Here is a 21,345-nt window from a genome sequence, read left to right as displayed (position 1 = left end):
TTAATAAGTAGTTTTACATCTTCAACCATCCCAGAGACATGCTGAATGCATATATAAGAAGCACTTGCATTTCTTTTACCTTTAAATTGTTTGCTTTTCTAGTAGATTAGAATATAAGTATGCAGGAATTAAAAGATATGGAAACTTAAGCTCTGTGAACCCATTTTCAACAAAATTATTTTAATTTATTCAGGATCGAAATGCAAATAAATCTTTTGAACACGTACTGAACGCAGAAGACTGCAATGACACTTCAATACAGTCATTATAACATGGCAGGAAATAGAGAGAAGCATTAGTGTGGCAGCTTGGAAAAGAGACCTAAGGATACAGTCACCAGAGAAACACTAACAGGGCTCATACTTCCATTCAACTGGTAAGTAGCAACAATAGTTTTCAAAATAATATCAGAAAATCCATCAAAATAATACAAATTTTTAATCATTTGCATCCTGAGAATTTTATTTAGGATCACAAATTTTTAATCAAAAAAGCCTACTACACAATAATATAAAGTAGGTTTAAATATACATACATATATGTATAATAAGCTTAATGTAGGAAAGATGAGAGTTTCAGTTATGTTTTATTGTTAGTTGAGGCTGATAAAGCCTTGTGTTTGGGTACAATTACTGATCTCTAGCTCAAATGAACCATCCCTTTGCCTCTTACTTCTTTCTTCCCAGAGATATTTTATGTAAGTAGAGAAAAGAGGTCTAACAGATGCATCAGGCATTTTACTTCTGTCTGGGAGGAAGACTGAAATAAGTACTTATTTATTCAAACATGGTAAGCTTCATATACATACACAGACAGTGAAGAGCATACATTTATAAGCAGATATAGCACTAAAAACTATTGCAGAGTGCACACTGAATTTTATTTTCACACAGATGAATAGAGTTGATGAAAGCAGCTAAATATCCAACAAAATAGGGTTACTAAAAGTTTAAGTATTTAGGAGGCATATGAAAAGACTGGGAAACAGATAATCCTCCCCTCTTCCATTTCTGTTCTTTTCATACACCGTTGTTCTCAGGGGTAATAAAGAAATAGTCTGCACTTATTTCTTTTGGAATTCCATATTTAAAATATTTAACACTATTAAAGAAGTATGGAGAACATTATTTTCATCGCCTAAAAATGTGTATTCCAATAAAACACACATTGCAATAAAAAATTATTCCAACCTTGATTAGTTCAGATACTAATTAATAGCTATACATCCATTCCAATTAATTCTAAAATGGTTTCATTTATTGGACCTCAGAGATATTTTTCGTCTTTTCCTTAATTTTATTTTATTGTGTTAAATGGTGCAGAAGTTCCTCAGCAAACTCTCCCCTAAGATCATCTTCCTTTCAGACACAAAAAGGGACACTGAGCACTTGAAAGGTTGTAAGAAAAGATAGCAAAAAGCACCCAGATAACAGTACACTTCAAAAGGAATACTGTATGGGAGGGATCATATTACCAAATATTATAAAATTTCATCCCTCTTCTAAGAATCAGCCTGAGACCACCTTGTTTCATCTGGCTTGTGGTCACTAACCATGAATGGGTTCCCTCCCTTGCAAATACTGACATACTGTAGATCAGAAAAAGATGCCAATGAGAAGACCATATCTGATTTTTTCCACCTAAAAAAAGCCAAGATAGATTTAGTTGCACTCATGTTTACACTAAAATACAGTAGGACTGGGTATGATATGACAATGCTCTTTTGAAAGGCTTAATGTGGCCATCATCATGAAAGGAACCTAAGGAAACATTAGAATTGTTTATTCCTCTGCTTGCACAATAGTTGTATGAAACATAAATCTCGTCAGTCACATTTGATTAAATTCATAGGAAAAGACTCAGGTTCAGATTTACTATTCCATCAGTGGTAGATCTGATAAGACCAACACAATTCTCCCCACCACCCCCAGCCACCAGTAGTCACTCGCCCTCCAGTTGTTCTGGCTCACCCTGCCCCCTCACGGTCACAGAAATCACTGGGGTTTTGCAAACTGACAGCAGTGTTGGCTTTTGTCAAACACAAACCAACCAACCAACCAATCACATCTCACTGTTCTTATTATAAATAAGAATTACTTGGAAAAATAAATACATCTAAGAGGGGAAAACTTCCAACAGATCCTCTTCTGCCATTTACTCTTCTTTTAGAGCTTCTACCACATCTACTACCAACAGGAACTGTAACATGGAAGGCCTGAAATGCAACCTTTCAAGGAGTAAGTGGCATAACCTACCCAAGGAACTGTAAATCATAGTTGATATTCAAGAAGAGGGAGGTACACAAGGTCTGGCAGTGATTTTCAAATTGAAGTCAGCTTTAAGAGAGGTTATGAAACTGTTCTGTGTTCACCTACAAGGTTAGGGGAAAAACAAAAGGATCTATCTCTCCAGAGGTTCACAAACATCATGGTTGCAGTCTACATCCAAGGAAAATGCAAACCACTTTAAACTGGAAAATCTTTTTCAATATATTCACATTTAAATGAAGGGGTTTGGGGGAAATTGTAAAAAAGGAGATATATCTTACACAGTCCCAATGAAACAAGCACCTCAGGCAAGCCCTAATATTCCCAGTGCTCTGCCATGTCTATTAGGACAGTGAAAAATGCTCTTCTGGAGCACTTCAGCTTAACCTCCTATTGCCAAAGGATGGAAAGATCTGGAAGCTCTTAGTTGCACTTACAGGCTGTTCTGACAATTGATTCAGGTCATGAATTACAAGTAATCAGTTCTAGAAACTTAGGATGGTTTCACTTAGCATGGATTTCCTGAGACACAAGTAACAGACAACCTTGGATGAGCAAAAGCTTTTGCTTATGGTAAATCAGTGGGTTTAAAACAATACAAAAAACCTCAAACAAGCCAGCCCTCAAAAAAAAAAACCAAAAAAACCCAAAGCCATGTAAAATGGCATTCTTAAAAATTTCATCTTAAATGAAGGAGAAATTAAGAGGAAAATCAATATATGTCAAAACAATCTAGACTGACTTTTAAGGAAGAGGGGTTAAACTAGCTCAGCTTTATTCTTGATACTCACTCCAGGTGAAATTAATTTCGTGCAGCTCAGTTCACTTCCAAAAATAACAAATATAAATTGAATTAAGGAAACCAATTTTGAAAGCACTCTGAATAGAATTTAGCAGAATTTAACTAAAGCACAGCAACTCTAGTTAATGCAGAATAATTTTTTGAGTTACCTTTTCAAGTCCAAAGATCGTGGAAGTGCTAACATGCAGAAAAACCTGGAAAGGTTTAATACCACACAGTATAGGGCATTTAAGAATCTGCTTTCTACAACTTTCTCTTTTTTCCTGCTGAATTTTGTTTTAAAAGGAAGCATATGCATTTGAATTACTAAATTTGGATATTTTTTTCTTTAATAAAGCTATTGGTTTTTTTCTGGTGGTAGTGTCAAAATGGGGCCAAGGATGTGTTTTTAAAACACTACTAAAAGGGAGAGGTTTCCAGTTAAACCTAGATACAGTCATAATAAACAGGCATATCTGCATATGTGAATATTTATTTTTATATAGAAAATAAATTTAGCATTTTCCAGAACAATATAGGCTTTATTCTTAAAATCTAAAGAGAAGTGCACTATATGAAATGTGTGAGTCTGTATCTAGGCACAAAACAAACTCAAACATTATGAAGAAATACACTAATTTACTTTCATGCAAAAACTCAAGAAGGTATACTCTAAAATTCTCCATCATTTACAGGAAACACCAAGACTACCTTGCTAACAGTAATTACCAGGCTGGGCACAGCAAGAAGTTTGAACTAAACCCAGAGGTCTATGGACACAGAATCCTAGAATCACAGAATGTTTAGGTTGGAAGAGACCTCCAAGATCATTCAGTCCAAATTTTGACCAACATAACTACTTAACTACTAACTACTTAAAATTCATGCCCTTAAGGATCAGGTCCAAGGACACGATCAGACTACTGGACAATTAAAGTCCAGCTCTCTCAGGTTCAGCTGCCTTTACACTTTTGCAGCCATGCCTGAAAAACCCTCACTTAAAAACACAAAAAAGGCTGGGCTCTGCTACAATGGAACAAGGAAGAAAACTCAATGGATAACTAAATGCTTGGGAAGCACTACTTCACAGTAAGCAAATCTGTAATTTCTTAAAACTGGTAATGAGTTCATTCAATTCAGCTAATGAAATCCTGCAAGCCAGGGCAACAGTGCCTCCTCCAAGCCTGTCTTCACTTTTTCATCACAACTTTTTTTTTTTTTTTTCACAACTTCCATCCCCAAAAGGCTGTCTCTTGAGCTGCTCCTGCAAATGCTTCCAAGGGTATTTCAGTACAAATGTACCTAATTATCAAAGCCCTGATGTTTAAACTACTAATTGTAATCTGATTGCTGTAATGGATCAGTGGCATTCAAAGAAAGTGCTTAGGTACCACTATGCTCAGAGATCTCTGCCAGAGAGAAATGAACATTGAGTTCAAGACCAGTAAGAGAGAGCAACCACTTCTAAAACAGAATCCTGCTGAATACAGCATAACATGATGAGTGTCAGACTTGGATTTAAGTGAAAACTAACTAAATAATGGCAAACAACTGAAAACCAGTTCAACCCAAAATTATTGCTGAACTGTAATGAAATTGAGTTGTTCCAGCAGAAATGCATGCTAAAAAATGCTAGAATAAGAATTATTTCTCGTCGTGCCTCTTAAGTGAAACATTTAGATACTCCATGTGGCATTTGAGAAGAAAGTTACTAGAATTTTTAAAAGTGAGAGTAAAATCACTCAATTCAGAAGTCAATTATTTGTTCTAACTCTGGTCAGAATCATCTCTTCTTGTTCTGCCTTCCCTTAAAAGCAACCAGCTTCTGTGGCACAAACATTTCACAGCAGATATATTCACTGGAAAATCATTCTGGTTTTGTTTGTACCCATTCAGACTTGCTGAAGAGCACACTCAACAGAAAGCCAAGTCTAATCTTAGTCTCCTTATCAGAAAAATGGGAAAGGAAGATAAGGAGTTGATATGCAATGAATTATCTCTCTCCTCTACCATATTCTTAATAAAGGAAATTCTGAAATCCCAAGCAAAGAGCTCAAATGCTTTCATTTCCCCTTCTTTTCTTGCTCTCCTGTTCTAAGAGTGGGTCATAATTATTCTATGTTAAATACACTGGGAACCACTTTTAGGTCACTGACAAAATATTTAAGTGAGACAGCCTGGAGCAATGAAATCACCACAGAGCTTTTCCTACAGCTAAAATGGTCTAAATCTAGACATTCATCAGTTTAAGATTGCATGCATGTATATAGCTACTTAAAATTCATCTGCACAGCTTTATCACTTCTGCTGTCAAAAACTAGTAAATTCCTATAATTTGATTTCAACTTAGAACATCTTAGAACCTGACTACAAGTGCTGCTATTTTAAGATCCACTTGTAAATTGAACCTGCAATCATGTTGAGGCTAAGATAGCTTTGCAAGTTCTTAAATCACTAGTTGCTTCAGCCAATGATCAAACAGACCAAACAAGTGCAATTTAAAAAAAATAAAAATTAAATTAACACATTTTCAGAGAACTTTTGAAAGTTATTTTCATACTGAAATGCCTCAAAAAAGCTTGTAACCTAGAAGTCTGCTTGACATCAATTAGTATAAAAAATTACAGACCATAAGAAGACTGATTAATCTACTTCCTGCAGTTCAAAAAAATATATCTCATGACTCATGCGCATGACAGGTGCAAAAGAATTAAGCATCAAGGAGAGAATGCCACACCACCAATTTCAGACAGCTCTGCACTGTAGATACATTTAAATATAATCATTTAGAGGAAAAAAAAATCTTGGTCTTACCCACCCATCACTGATCTAGTTAAGATAGCTAGTGCTACCTTCAGAGACAGGCTGGAATTCTTGTGCCATTTCTCATAGGAGGCTTAAATTTAGAAGATGATGACAATTACCATGGTAGATACTGAAGTTCAGTAATTCTGGGAGATTGGATGAAGCAAAGAAAGAAAAATCCTTACTGAATGTGAAGAAAATTTTTGTGGAGAGAAAGGTGTTTCATTCAGATCTTGTAATTATTTCTTTAATGACAGGACATAGTGCTAAATCTGAAAAAGGCTAAAATACCAATAGAACATCAAGATCTTAACGAAACCCAGTTATCACGGAAAATGTAAAACACAGGTGAGCAAAAGATGGGGAGACATTTAATCATTTAGTGGTACTGCTTCACACCATCTGTATAGCCTGTCTGTACAGTAGGCACCTTAACCAGTCCTGGTTTCCAAAAGCCTTTGCTTAAACCAAGACTCCCTTCTGGAACTTGTGCACAAGTCTCCATTCATCATTGCTAAAAATCCTGATCACTGTTTTTCGGGTTTGTCCTTCTTGGTTTTTTTGACAATTTCTAACAGAGACCACTTCCTTGAATAAATTCCACCTCCTTCCCCCCCCCCCATTTCATATAATCTTAATGCAAGTCTACTTGGGTAAGTACTAGACTGAATTTATATGCACACAGACAGTCTGGAGGCTGTGCAGTTCCATACTACACTCGTCCAGATGCAGATCAGCAGACCTTTAGAGACAGGATGATAAAGCAGGTTGAGATACTCACCTTCAAGCCTCTCAGTCAATGCAGTCCCTGATGGTTCCAAATCAGAGTAGCTTCGGTTTCCTGCTTCCTAGACTAGTCACTGAGACTCCTAACTACAGTCTGAGCACAGGTCACCACAACAGGATGGTGAATTGTGGAAACTGCTACGCCACAGGATAGGTTTGTGTTTTAATACCATCCATGAAGCAAAAGGTCTGCCAGGAACACTTCCTGAAATCATATGGGCTGTTGTTTTGATGTGCACTTCCTAGGTATCATTCTGACAAACTTCCTATTGTTTGTGTAACGCTTTACCCTTGCAAACTTAATTCACACAAGTCCCATTGATCATTGTACCATTAATTTCATTTAAATTATTCTTCTCTTGCTTTCAGCAAGATTGTTTTCAGAATAAGAGCCCTGTTATACAAAACTGCAGAGTCATAATCCAGTGCCTGCCAAATACATCTGTGAGCAGTTATTGTGCATGCCTTCAAGTTTTATATTACGCAACCTTCCTGTGGCGTGGAGAAATATTAAAATAAATTAACATTTTCCTGGTTCTCTAATTGGAAGTGTCTGTTCAAAACAAATATGTTTATCAAACCGTTTGACTGGGAAAATATATTACTTTAGCTGTAGTTACCCAAATTACATGCTGTCTAAAGCAAAAAGGGCAAAAGCCATCTGGCTCCATGTAACTTATATTTTCTAGACAGCTTGCAGCTGGTTCTGATTAAGCAGCATCTCAATACTCCCAGAGATCTATTTTTAACCCTGCAAGTTTATTTTGGGGGCTCACACATCCAAGGCACATGGTGTTTACATTAATAAATGAACAACCGCCTACAGTTAAGAGAAGCTTTGCGCAATTCTTGTGGCACAGTCACAGAACAACATGGATGGTTAAATAAAGATAGATGGTTAAATAAAACATCATGTGTACTAATTAAAGACACCTTGCCCACCTCCTGGCTCTTTACAGGACTGCAGAAAGCATCTCTGGAAAGTTTGAACGGCAGGAAAGAGAAGGTGCTAAACATCAGGAGTATTTATTTCAGAAGGAACACTGGGTTAGATGTCCCAATAAAAGAGTTCAATCACCTGGTCCAACCCATCCCCAGAAGTCTTTTTCTTTTCAAATGGAATCTATAGATTGCCCAAACAGCTTATCTCTGTAGGCTATGCAGCCACATGTAAATATTGTTCTTGCTGCCTAAGAAAATGAATGATAAACAGGAAAACAATTTACAATTTACAATAACTGCAAGCTGCTACTGCAGCCCTGAACTGGCAGAACAGGGAGGACTGCAAGTCAGGGACCTATTTGCAGAGGTTTTTTAATAAACAGACACACACCTACACATTGTTTTCACACAATTTTTGGTTGTACAATACCAGCACATTCCTGCACCATGCAAATATCTCTTTCACAAGGACAGAAATACATGCTCCATGATGTTAAAGGCAGGAAGGTAGGACATGTCTTTGGGGCAGTTTATGAGGGATTTGGGTATTTTCTGTTTGTTGAGTTGGCAAAGGGGTCTGCTAGAGCTCTTAGAGAGGATATGGTTCCAGAGTTTGGTTCTGGATAAAGTTATACAGAAAGGACTATTAATCCTGAAAGCAGAAGGTTTTTACTGCTTTCAGAAACACTTCCCAGAGGGAAGAAAATACAAAACATAAGTAATTCACATAACCCTTTAACAAGTAATTAAAGAATTCACTTTTTCAGCTCATATCCTCGGTAACAACAAACTTCAAAACTAGTGCCTGTTCAATACCTTGGAACCCCATCAATGAGAATGTTTTCAGCATCATAAAGTACTGACTAGCTATGAAGTGTTGGACACCTTTGAAACCAATCTCCATTTTAGCAGCTAAACATGCAGAGCACCAGAGAAGCTGTTCCCAGTTCCCTTGTGACGTTGAGGACCACTGCCAAGAGGAAGGGAGGCTATTTCCCTAGGAAGTTCTTTTTTAAAATTTCTTTTCCTTACTCACACTTTAGGCACACTTACTCTTACGTGTTCCTATGTTCCTGAACATGTCTTCTCTCCATACCTTTTTTCTTAGGTCCTTGATCCTTATTCTTTTAAGCCACATCCGGTGTTTTACTTATCCCCTCCTCTACACAGCTTAAGGTCTTGCTTTTTAGTCCCCCTCTACATGCAAACATTGATTTTGTTTCATTATTTAGTTAAATGGCTGAAGGGCTTCTTAAAGAACTAAACTACTACATTCCCATGTATTGACAGATCTGCACCCCAAGGAGAACTACTGCAGTCAGCTGCTAGTGTCTCCCTGACAGAGAAGTGAATGGTGCCTCCACATGTCTGTAGTTGCTCCTAATCAGTCAGCTGAAATCAAAACATTGTTATCTATCACAGATTCCTTGGACAGCAATTGTTTAAGAAGTGCTCCTTAGAGTAACACTTCTTTTATGTTTAGTTGGGGGGTAGGGGTCAAGTAGACCCCTCAAGTGCATCCTAGGACATGGTGTGACAAGGATGTTCTAATATACCAGTTTGGGAAAGTAAAACATTGATGAAGTTACAGATATAACACAGGGGAAAGCTGATGCAGTATCTCATACAGCAGCACTATGTTTTGTGTTCCTCTCTTTTTTCCTACTCATTAAAAAGTAGTTGAACAGAAAAAGAGAAACCACTCAGTGCTATTTCTGGATTTTCCTGTGCTAGCTTACAATTATTTGTGAATTTGTCCAAAAAAAAAAAAAAAAGTTTTGGGCAGCTGCTGAATGTTTCAATACCAAAAAAAATGTATCTAAGGATCTGAGGCAGCTTTTGAGAAATATGCGTGTTCTCTGCATCCACAGCAACTACTGAAAGCTGAGTTGGAGATATCTAAATGAGCTGCATTCACTTTAAGTCACTAAAATACTTCAAGGCTAGAAGAAAAGCTGCAAGCACCTTAGAGGAAGGTGAAAAAAATATGTGATGTCTGTTTTCTTCATGCAGCATAAAGTGTACGTATTGTGCACTGACCTTTGTCTCAGGGTACTGCCTCAAAATAGTACTATCTTAAAATACCAAGTACCTGTGGTTTTTATACTGGTTTATGCTGCCTTTTTTGCCTTTTTTTTTTACAGCAAGGGTTCTGCTGTGCTGCTTCCTATTAATCACCTTCACTAGAAACTCAGTGCTGGCATCACTATAGAGACCCATCTCCCTCTATCACTCAGGTCTTACCAAGACTTGGTTAAAAGTAGACAGCATATGGACTGCACATTACAGAAAGAAAAAGGATTTCTGATGCTGTTCCCAAGTCAGAGCTAACCATTTCCTCAAATACTTCACATATCTTTTTGCCCCCTCTAATGCACAAGGGATGCATACACAACAACTCACAGATTTCCATACTTACGGAAAAGAGCTTATTCAACCCTCTACCATGCCTCAGATCAGTAACCCTTCATCTATTTCCCTCTTATGTCACAACATTCCTCATTACTCAGTATAAGAAGAATCAACATAGGTAACGGGTAACAAGAAACTTGGATAAATGGGCAATACAGACATTCAATTTTGGAAAGCCTGTAAACTTACTTCTGCATAGCATAGAAGCAGCTTTAACCAGAAGTACACAAAGGAATCCACTTGTGAGCAGCTGTCATCTCTACATCACTCATGTCATGGCAACATCCTTTAACACGGTACTGAGGGGCACAGGACCTGGTTAGTACATGATCCAGAGACTTAAAAGTGACTATGTCTGCAAACTGAGATTTATTAAGCAATGAGAGAGTAATAAACAATAATTACCTGCATAATTTTACTTCTATGCCACAGAAATTTTCCTTTAGTTTTTCTTTCTACATATGCTTTCTGTATAGTGCGAACACAAGGACCGAGGGCAGACAGCCCATTGCTTTGGAGTGACACTATCAAGAAATTAAATTACTTAGAAAATTAAATTACCCTTCAAAGGAAGACCAAAATAAACAAACTTAAAAGCAAAAGAAAATGTAAAGAAATTAATTTGGGGAAGAAAGTAAAAATAAATAACACCAAACAAAACTAAAAAACTGAAAGAACAAATCCCAGATAAATAAAACAAAGAATACAAGAGTAGGTAACTAACTCTGATCTCACTTCTTCAATTGAGTGTGCTAAAAATTAAATTAGTCAACAGTGGAAACCTGTTCAAAGAACAGGTACCTCACCAAAACAACAGGAAGAGTGGAAGGTACAGGAGATGCAAGTTATTTCAGTATCATCACCCAGAAAATAATATACATTTCCAGGTGGTACCCTAAGAATCTAGGAGAAAACTAAAAATATTAGAAGATTTAACAGTATGATCTATGAGAGAAGGGTAAAAAAAAATATTTTTGCAATTTAGTGAAGAGAAGACTGGAAAGAAACACTAGCAAACACTATCCTAGGAGAAGGACATTGAACAAGTGATGGGGGAAAACAGGATGGCAGCAGTCACTACTTCTCAGGTCTTCAGAGCAGTCATTAACTACTACTCATAATAACAGGTACTCCTGGTAGGAATTCAGAAATACTAAAATAGCTCAGTGCTTTGTTTTGGCATAAACTACCAAAGCATTAAACCAAAATCTTTAAACTTCAAATATCTCATGTTTAATGAATGAGAGTTGTGTCAAACTGTCTCAGGTCACCTCCCTTTCTTTCAGAATGCCCAGCCAGAGGCCAGCACCCCTAGCAGACCCAGCTCTGGAACAGACATTGAGGCTGACAACACCAACACCAGACATCACAGCCCCAAGAACTAAAATCCTCACCAAAGGATTATTAAAAAATAAATAAAAATGCTCAGGGGCTGCTCTAAACCTTGAGTTTCATTGGTTCAGCAGAAGCTGGGTTCATTCCACAACATGCACATCATTCCCTTCAGGTCCCTTTAGACATTTGCTAAATGCTACAAAGCAGCACTTTATTTCTATATTTAGATATTCCACACACTATAACTTTTCAGACTTTGTACTGAAGTTTTGAAATTCTCACTAGCTTCCAAATTAAGGTGCTACAAAATTGTCCTGCTTTATCTGAGCTACCTAAGCTGCAAATTACCTGTTATAAGTGTTGTAGTTATCACTTCAGAAAAACCTGTTTTGCAGAAAAACATCTGGGTTGCTGGAGAAAAAATTAGGAATAGGCATGTCTGTAAACAAATTAAAAGTTGGCAGATAGTATTCAATATAATAATAATACTGGAAGACAGAACTTAATTATAATCAACATTCATGCAGCTAATAGCAATCACTGAAGAAATCACAAGTTTTAATTCATGTTATCTTATTTAACTTTCTGCATAAGGCAACATTTTAGAAATAGACCATTAAGAAAAATGTACATGTTTTAAATTCACATTGGAAAATACTCATTGTATTTACTTCCAACAAAGAGTATTTCACATATTTGCTTTGTGCTTCATGTATCTTAATGAATATGAAAGAACAGCTGGATGAAAATGTCACTGCTGGGGTATGCTGCATGACAGATGATGCAACCTTGTTGGTCATTTCTTTTAGCTATAGAGCTGAAGAACAAAAATGTTCATGGAGCCTCCAAATTTTGCGTGGACAGAACTGGGAACTCTTTAACATCTGGGAACCAGAAATGATCAGTAAAGTGAGGATCTATGAATAAATCCTTAGTATTTCTCTTCATTTTTACCTAGGCCTAGGTAATCTCATAGGCCTGGACACTTACCATGCTTCTCCTGCTCAAGGATCACTTATGATCCTTGTAGTATGTGAGTTACACATTGCTTTCTCTTCCCTCTTCCTTTCTCACCTTTCCAATACCATTGATTGTATGGGTACATAGCAACCCACAGTGGGAAACCAGTCCAGGCTAAAACCAGCCCTTTTTGTCTTGGAAACAGCTGAGCCTGAACTACTTCCCCACTCTGTTTTACCATGTAGCCACACAAACAAATATATCTGGCATGACAGAGCAGCCAGTGAGAAGTGAGAAAAAACAGTGGGCAGTCACTAGAGCTGCTTATTCTGGTACTATCATTGAAATATTAATTTCTCAAAATCTAACCTCCCTTGGTGGCTTTTTAAATCTAGTGCCCCTGATCTCTGTCCCCTGCCTGCTCTCTCTAGAGATGACTCTGTCCTGCCTTCTTCCCCCACTAAAGGAGACAAACAGCAAGGAGTCAACACAGAATCAATCAGTAAATTATCAAAGTGAAACATCTATCTTACGAATTAGATCACCCAGAAGGTAAAGTTTGTAGTGTAGAAGCATCTTCCACACTAATGTGTTATCAGATATAAACTACTGTTTATAATTACAACAGAAACTGGGTTGTTTGTTATCTGGATACTGCAAAAGCAATTCTCCAAATCAAAGCATGAAGATTGAGAAATACAGGAATTAGGAAAGCAGCTCACCTGCTACATAGAACAAAGCAAAGAAACACCTAGAAAGCCCAAACTTTACTTTATAGCCTCCCAGAGGTATTAATTTTTTTTATGAAGGCAACACACGAAACTGCTCCATTCAGCATACCAGACAGTACAACAAAGCAAACTAGGAAAACTAGGGAAAAAGGAACATGAGGAGTAAATACAGAGATTACATTTAGCCAGGATTAGCCCACCAACCTTTGCAGTAGGATCTCTATAACTTGGTACATACAAAGCATTTGCTCGGACTATGTGTCAGTCTAACTATTCAGGTATGAAGTTCAAAGATGATAGTGATAACCCTCTCCCCCACAAAAAAAAAAAAAAAAAAAAAAAAAGTGGAAATGCCATGTGGAAATGCCACACAGGATGACATGTGGCACCTGCTGGATGGGGAAGTGACATTTCTTCAGTTGAGCTACTTCAGATCCTTACTTGATTTGGAATTATATAGTACTGTTGTTCCTGCAGCAAATTCATATACTGGGGAAGGCTTTATAGCTTACAGCACAGTTTCCATCAAGTGAAGTCAACCTTTCCTAGGGCAAGGCAGGATGCTCCCATTGCATAAACTTCCAGCAAGCACAATGACTTCAGGATTACAGACAGTAAAATAGCAGAAGCAGAGCTGGTTAAATATTTCCTGGGAGACTAGAATCCAAATTTCTAAGTTTGGAGACTCTCCAAGCTTACTCAGAGTGATGGCAGACTTCTACTCAGGAAAAACACATTAATATTTTGTCATTTTTTTAGTGAGAGCTGAAGCAACTTCTAGGTGGCTGTTGGATTTATAGGTTGTAAGGATAAACCACATGAGGAATTTGGCCCCCACTGTTATCCAGCATACTCCAATGGTTAATTACCAATACTGCTGAATAAATGAGCCCCATCTTTAATGTGAATTTGTCTGGTTTCAGTTTCCAGACACAAGACATCACTAAACATTCCTGTTGGGAGTAAGCATCTTATGTATCAGAAATCTGCACACAGGCACCCACATATATGAAAGAATCATTAATCTCATTGTTTTCTTTTGCTGAAGATTAAGAGACAGGCTGAATGGCTGAATTGTTGACTATTCTTTCAGTAAGAGATATTTTCCAGACTCTCTATTATTTCTCTATTATATAAGATTATTATAAATTATTATTCTATTATATTATTATATATTATATTACTATATAAATATTATTATAAAATATTATAATCTGTATTATTATTATTTTCTCTATTATTTCTGTAAACTCTTCTTCAAAGCCCTTATAGAAGTGTCACTATCAGAATTAGAACCAGTACTTCAAGAACAGCTTTGTGCACTTGGACCAAATGGATACTGAAGGATAAGTTTTCCTTGACTCTAACCATGCCTCTTTTCCATGCTGAAAAGAAAACGGAGACATATTAAATCTCAATTAATCCAAACCTTCTACTTACTCCATCCTCAAGACTAGATCTTTCCACTGAAGCAGAAGTATTACTTACTCTCCACATTCAGCTCCCATGTCATACAGGTTTGCTTTATTAGCTATCCCAAGGTACTACCTTCCCTTGTTTCATCATTCAGAGTGTTTGTCATGACTTATAAATCACAGTCAAGCATGCCTGCGTACAGATAGACCATCAAAAACTGATAGAAGAAGCTATCAAGAAAGGACTATCAAGTCAGGCCCCTAGAGCACATGACCTAGGAGGAGAAGCTGAGCTTGTTTAATTTGGGAGGAAGACAACTAAGGTGGTGACTTAAGAGCAGCTTGCAGCTGGGTAGAGAGGAGCCACAAAGTTCATGGAGGTGGGTTTTTCTCAGTGTTAGGTGACAGAGAAAGGCTCAATAGCCAGCAACTCAAATTGGGAAGCTCAGGAGTCTCACCAGGAAGACAGTGAGCAAGATGCCCAGGGTATCTCTGCAATCTTACCCATGGGTTTCCAGATTCATCTGAAGAGCCCCATGCTTAGCCTGAGCTCCTGTTCGCAATGGCCCTACAGGACCTCTGGAGGTCTCTTCTAATCAATATTCTACAGTTCTCAAATGCTACACTCCTTTACTTTTAACATGTATTTTCCAGAAGAACTGACTTTATGAAGTGGGATTATATAACCAAGCATAACTGAGCTTCATCAGAATTATTATTTCCTTTCCTCTAGATAACTGATGGAAGTGCTGAATAATGTTTAACTACTGATAAATTGCTACAGACACCTACTAGGAAACCCTCCAGTAGATAACGCTTTTCCCTATGTACAATGCATCCTGAGATCTGTTAGCCAGTTTTATTTCACTGTAATGCTATAATGATTTCAGATAGTGTTATTTTTAACAAATTGCCATATCCCACAGAAGTCTTATTATATTCCTCAACAATTTTCTTTATTGAGCAATTACTCCATGATAAGAAAACAGCCTTTTGTTTGAAAGCTTTTTTCTTAGAACCATGAAGATGAATTACAACACAGTATTTTCACTATAATGCAATCTTCCCATTTGTCTTTCCTAAGGGTGCTCAAAACATAAACATATATAGTTACCTACTTAAGCTATATTTATACCTAATTAAAACAGAAAATTAGCTGTATTTTATAGCATTCTGAAATCTTTTAGAATATTTACAAATCTGTTTAGCCAATTATAGTCTTGTATGCAAGCTACCCATTTCTGTATGTATAGCATTTCATCTGATGTTTAGTATTTTACAAGGCATTAATACAACACCTGCTGTTTAATATTTGATTACTGGTGAAGTACAAGTCATTTTGTTTTGTTGCTCTGAGATGCAAAATCAAAATCCTAACTTCCTCAACAGTTAAAAGCAAAGTATTTGTTGCCTCTTCCACACTGGCATCACCTTTCTGCAAACTGACCACCATACCACAGGCCAATTCCATTGCAAAGATACCATCAGCATGCACCACAGCCAGAGTTAAATCTAAAAACACTCTCCAGGCTTGTTTTCCTCAGTTAAGCTGAATTAGCAGAGAGTAATTATTAACCAGTAATATACTGGCTAGGTGACTTGTGACACAAATTAGTGCAATTTTAATGCTTTGATTATCAATTTTAATGGTAAATGCTGCAAATTACTTATAAGTCAAAAAAACATAGGAAGTAGCTCAATGTATTTACAAAGTTTAATTACTAGCAAGTGAACAGGGTATTGATTTTTTTATCTAATGCATGCTCAGAGAATTTTATTCATTATCTGGTTGTCTTATACATTAAATCTCCATCAGCTGAACTCATTTTGGATCCAAATTTTTCATTCAGATATTTTATCTATAAACAACTGGATGAGGATGTCAGGCTTAAACTATTATGAGAAAAATGAAAACAGACAGAAAGAGATTCTATAATGTTTGCTGTTTTAATTGAAATATAGCTATTCAAATGTTACTTCTAATTTCATGGTAAAAAGAAAAGCACAAAATCTGAAGGATTTTGGCTATAGGTGAGGGAAAGGAGAGAAGACATGAGAGATGTCTGGACTTCTCAGAGTACAAAATGAAAACTTAGCATCATCATGTCTCCATATTCTTCACCTTTACAGAAATCTGTATATTCTACCCTTTCTCATAGGTGCTGTTTATCTTTGAAAAAAGCTGACTAAGAAAAACTGTATTAAATCAACACATGGTTTAAATGAGGTCATGTCCTGTTAAGAAGAGTCAGCCTTTGCAAGTATTGGGATCCTTGAAAATAGGTCATAGGCCCACTACAGACAAACCCCAACCACAGCACCATGTCAAGAGATGGCATCTTTCAAAGTAGGAAGACTGTTAGAGCCAGATAAGTCTAAAATACATCATCCGTGAGCATTAATTAATCACTGAATATTATTTAGTATTAAAAAAAAATGTCTGTCTCAAAGCAATAGGTTAACTATTTCCTATAGAAGCAAATAAACATTTTCTTTTTTATCCAATACTTTTCATGCACACAGATCAGTTCAGAACATCTGATAGCAACAGGATGTAAACATTTTCTTAATGATCTTACAATTTATAACAAGCAAAGCAAACAAGCAAACATCACTACTTTCCCCTACTGGGATTCAGCATTTACTTTATATAGCTCTACAGATTAGCAAGAGCCTGGTCCCTTAGGGTTAAAAGAGTTGAGATCAATTTAACAGGTTACAGTGTTGTTGCAAGTAGCTGTTGCTACACTGGAGACATGTTCATTGCATCATGTAATATAAGGAAATTCTAACAAGCATTGGTGTTGTACACAAATCTTACTCAAAGAGGTTAATAATATTAGAATAAAACATGCATAATTATTCGGTATTCCACATAGGGTCATTCAGCAGAATTTCTGACAATTTAGGTGTGAAAGGAAATAGGTTGAGGTGCTAGAGGGCATCCAGAGAAAAGCAATGAGGTTAGTGAAGGGTCTGGAGAACAATTCTTAAGGAGGAGCAGCTGAGGCAACTGGGACTCTTTAGTCTGAAGTAAAGGATGCTGAGGGGAGACCTTATGGCTCTCTACAACTCCCTGAAAGGAGGGTGTACTGAGGTGGGTATCTGTCTCTTCTCCCAGGGTGCAAGTGAAAAAAGGAGCAAATGGCCTCAAGTTGTGCCAGGGGAGGTTTGCACTGGGTATCAGGAAAAATCTCTTTACTGCCTGTTTTTGTTAGGCCCAGAGAAGTGGTGGAGTCACCATCCCTGGAAATACTTAAAAGATAGGTAGATGTGGTTAGGGACATGGTTTAGTGGTGAACTTGGCAGTGTTAGGTTAATAGGTGGACCCAAGGATCTTAAAGGTCTTTTCCTACCAAAACAGTTCTATGCTAGTCATTCCAAAGACATGAGTATATCCTCCACTCAGCATATCATATGGTAAAAATATAGAGAAATTTAGCATAGCACACAATACTTGAAGCTTTCTACATTATTTCAGAATATTTCATTTACAGAACAGCCAACCATGAAGTGAGCTGGCCAATAAGCTGGCCAATACATCCACCTACAGCACCACAATGCTCTACTTCTTGCTTTTTTTCTTCTTTTTTTTTTTTCCTTCTTAGAGTACACTTATCTTCTACATAAACATCATGCATGAATTTAGAGACACAAGTATATATATATATATGTGTGTGTGTGTGTATGTGTTGGCTAGATAATTTGTAAAATGAAAAAAAAAAACCCTTACCATTCTGTTGCAACATACAACCATGAGCAATATTGACAGTTACTATGTGTTATGGGTATTTTCACAGGTCTTAGGTACAAGACATAGATTGATATTTAAGTGTAGCACCCTGGCATTATGCAGCACAAAAATCTTTTTTAAAATGTATTAAATGGCAATCTTTAAAGTTTCCTGTTTATAAATTATTTTAAACTGTCCTAGCTACTGGCTGCAACTGAATGCAACAAGATAACCCATGAAGAATAATAAGATTCTCAAGAGCGAAAACACAAGAGCACAACCAGCCCTACACTAATACTATTAAAACACAACTCCAGCAGGCTTTTGCCCTTTAAACTATGTGACATAAATGCAAGAACTACCTTCAACAGTTCTTCACAGGAATACTCTGCTCAAGTCAATGCCAATCCAATTAATTTTTATTCTGGAACACCAGAGATACTTCCTCAACTACTGCAGTGTCTTACTGCATATATAAATAAAAAATAAAAGAAGCCCATCTTAGTATGGATTTCTAACCTCAAGTTGGAAGCTGAAAGGAACTGCCCTTCTGTCTCTCCAAAATACAAACTCCAGGAGAAAGGAAAAGAAACAATACAAATCTGTAATTGGACAAAGATGTATTTGCTACATACAAATAAATAAAAACACTTGAAAAGGACTGGGAAGGTGACAGTTACTATGGATGCAATAAGGAGTTTAGCAATTTTTATCTTCTAAAAAGTTCTAATAATCAGGTGTTAACTGCTGACAGAAATGGAAGGCCTTTCTTGCCACTTATTACATACCAGTCTATTACAGTGACAGCACTGAGAGCAGAAATTTGAGTGACTGCCAAAAGGTGACAGACTACACAAAACACATCTCAGATGTCATTGGATGGGGTACAGAAGAGATGCCACAAGGTGACACTCATCCTCCACGGCATTTACTTTAAGCAGGATGCAAGACTGAATTCCAAATAAATCCTGCCTCATTTCTCCTTCACTGAGGGAAAGAAAAATGAGAATCCCAATGTGGGTGACACTGCCCTGGAATACTGGAACTCTGCATGTGCCACAGAGGTGTTTCAACATGGTTGGTGAAACAACTCGAGTTTTCACAGGTAAACATTAATGATGAGGGACACTAAGGACTAGATTTAAAGATATTTATACTCCTAACTCCTACTGAAAGCAATGTTTCTAAAATAACTGAACATCTTTGCAGACAAACTGACTCCATTGAATGTTTTTTCTTTATTGGATATGAAAAGATAGCAAATGTGAATGCTTATTTACGACATGTTTCTTCATAGCAATGAGTACAGGAAATTTTGCCTTTTTTTGAGAGAGAGAATTTTGGTTTTGGCTAGTTCCACACACTCTTATCTAATGCAAGGGAAGATATGTTAGAAAGATAGGCAATCAACTAGAGTAACTTGAATTTGAACTGGATATTTAGGAAAGTATAAAATTATTTCATATAAGTCACCACTGGCACAGAGATAAAACAAGACATGACTTTCTGCTGAATACCCTTCATGCTTTGTGTTGATAATTCACTGCTCACACTAAATTGCACTGCTAGATAAAAAATCTGAGTATGAAACCCACTGAGTATGTTTGACTCCATTTAATGTAAAAGCAGTTATCACCAGTTTTGACTACTACCTTCAACAATTCACAAAAATCCTCATTGAATTACATGCCTGTAAGATAGGGTACCTAGTAGATAAAATACAGATCACTATTACAGTGTTTTCCCTGATGCTTTGATAGACTGCTTGCACAAAACCAAAGTAGTTATAAAATAAGCAACCTGTAAAGTGTTATTTTACCAACAGTACTAGAAATAGATACTTCAAGTGTGGGTGAAAAAAGCGTGAACCATCTGGGACACTGCACAGATTCAAATTGGGGACTCTCAATCCTCAAAGGAACTGAAGTCAAGGCTTGTTCCATATACAGCATTCTGTTTCTTTGAAAGTTTAAACACAAGATACAGCTATTAATATTTCACTTTCTACCAGGTGAACCAGCAGTAGCTCATTTTGCAGGTATCAGATAAAGCAGCTTTAGAGACCACTGTTAATTACACATTCTTAAAGGAATAAACTCAACAAAGAATGCCTAGTGTGGGCAAATGTGACTTCAGAGCTAAAAAGGAAAATAATAGAATACTATCTGCCCTTTCTTTAAGCAAAGACAGATAATACTTTAATAAATAGATACAAATATTAAGAATTAAAATATTTTAAGATTCCTACTCATGATTATTTAATTTTCTTAATAAACTTTTCAAGAATATTTGAAAAGCACTGTAAATAATATTATACTAGCCTTTTTAATTCAGCTGAGATCAGGTTTCCCCAAAATAGCCTTTTTTTGCCTGTATAGCTTTTATCCTATTTTATAAAACAGTCATGAAGTGCAGCTGGCATATCAGGCACTTGCCAAATCCATTACATCAACACAGAGAAGACAGTGTTCTGCAGGAGTGAGGAATAAAACTAAATAAACTGACCTGGTGTTGTGGAGCTCATTGCTCTTGATGGAATGGTAAATTGTTGACAGTGTGAATTCAAGCTATGACAGTTGCTCAGATTCTGAGGTTCTTCCAGAAGTGGGGAGAATCTATATAAAATAAAGAAAAAATAAGTTTGACCTATACATTAAAAACATACTGTTTTTTAAGAGAAAATAGTTATGTCAACCACACTTAAACAGAAGAACATTTAAAACCTATCTCAAATAAAAGGATCTTTCTTTCATGTACATTTTTTCTGTAAATTCAAGAGCTGATGATCACTTACAAGACTAAAGCTAAATACCCTCAAACTTCAGGGCGGCCCAGATGCAGATACAAGTTTGCATTACAGCCTATCTATACTTCTTTCTCTTTATACTAAGAGAAGTGAATTTCATGAACTAGAGTTTGAAAGACTTGAGGAAGAAATAGCTGAATTATATCCATGTGGCTAAGCAGCGGCCAATTCATACTCTTGCTGGAGTCATTTTCAGTCAGCATTGAAACATAAATGTGCAGGAACACATCTGCATTCAAAAGCCTTTCTGGAATATCTGCTACTTCTTTATCCAAACAGTGTTTACGTAACTCAGAATAGAATTTGTTGAAATAATTAGCATAGTGGAATGACTCTCCCTCGACTAACTAATGGCATGTCTGACACCACAAA

At 36.7% G+C, this 21,345-nt stretch overlaps 1 protein-coding gene across 4 annotated transcripts in view; it reads right to left on the bottom strand.

Annotated features, from left to right (window-relative positions):
* The window catches only part of HDAC9 (histone deacetylase 9), a 453,995-nt gene that overhangs the window by 401,065 nt on the left and 31,585 nt on the right, over positions 1–21,345 (bottom strand). For all 4 annotated transcript variants that reach the window (XM_030444747.1, XM_030444749.1, XM_030444750.1 and 1 more), the window contains exon 2: positions 20,673–20,782. In XM_030444747.1, the coding sequence (XP_030300607.1) occupies positions 20,673–20,691 (19 nt within the window). In that variant the 5' untranslated portion in view covers positions 20,692–20,782. The remainder of the gene's footprint in view (positions 1–20,672; positions 20,783–21,345) is intronic.

This window comes from Calypte anna, chromosome 2, assembly GCF_003957555.1.
Source record: "Calypte anna isolate BGI_N300 chromosome 2, bCalAnn1_v1.p, whole genome shotgun sequence".
Taxonomy (NCBI): Eukaryota; Metazoa; Chordata; class Aves; order Apodiformes; family Trochilidae; genus Calypte; species Calypte anna.
The sequence above is the reverse complement of the archived record's forward strand: the minus strand, read 5'-3'. Positions and strand labels throughout refer to the sequence as shown.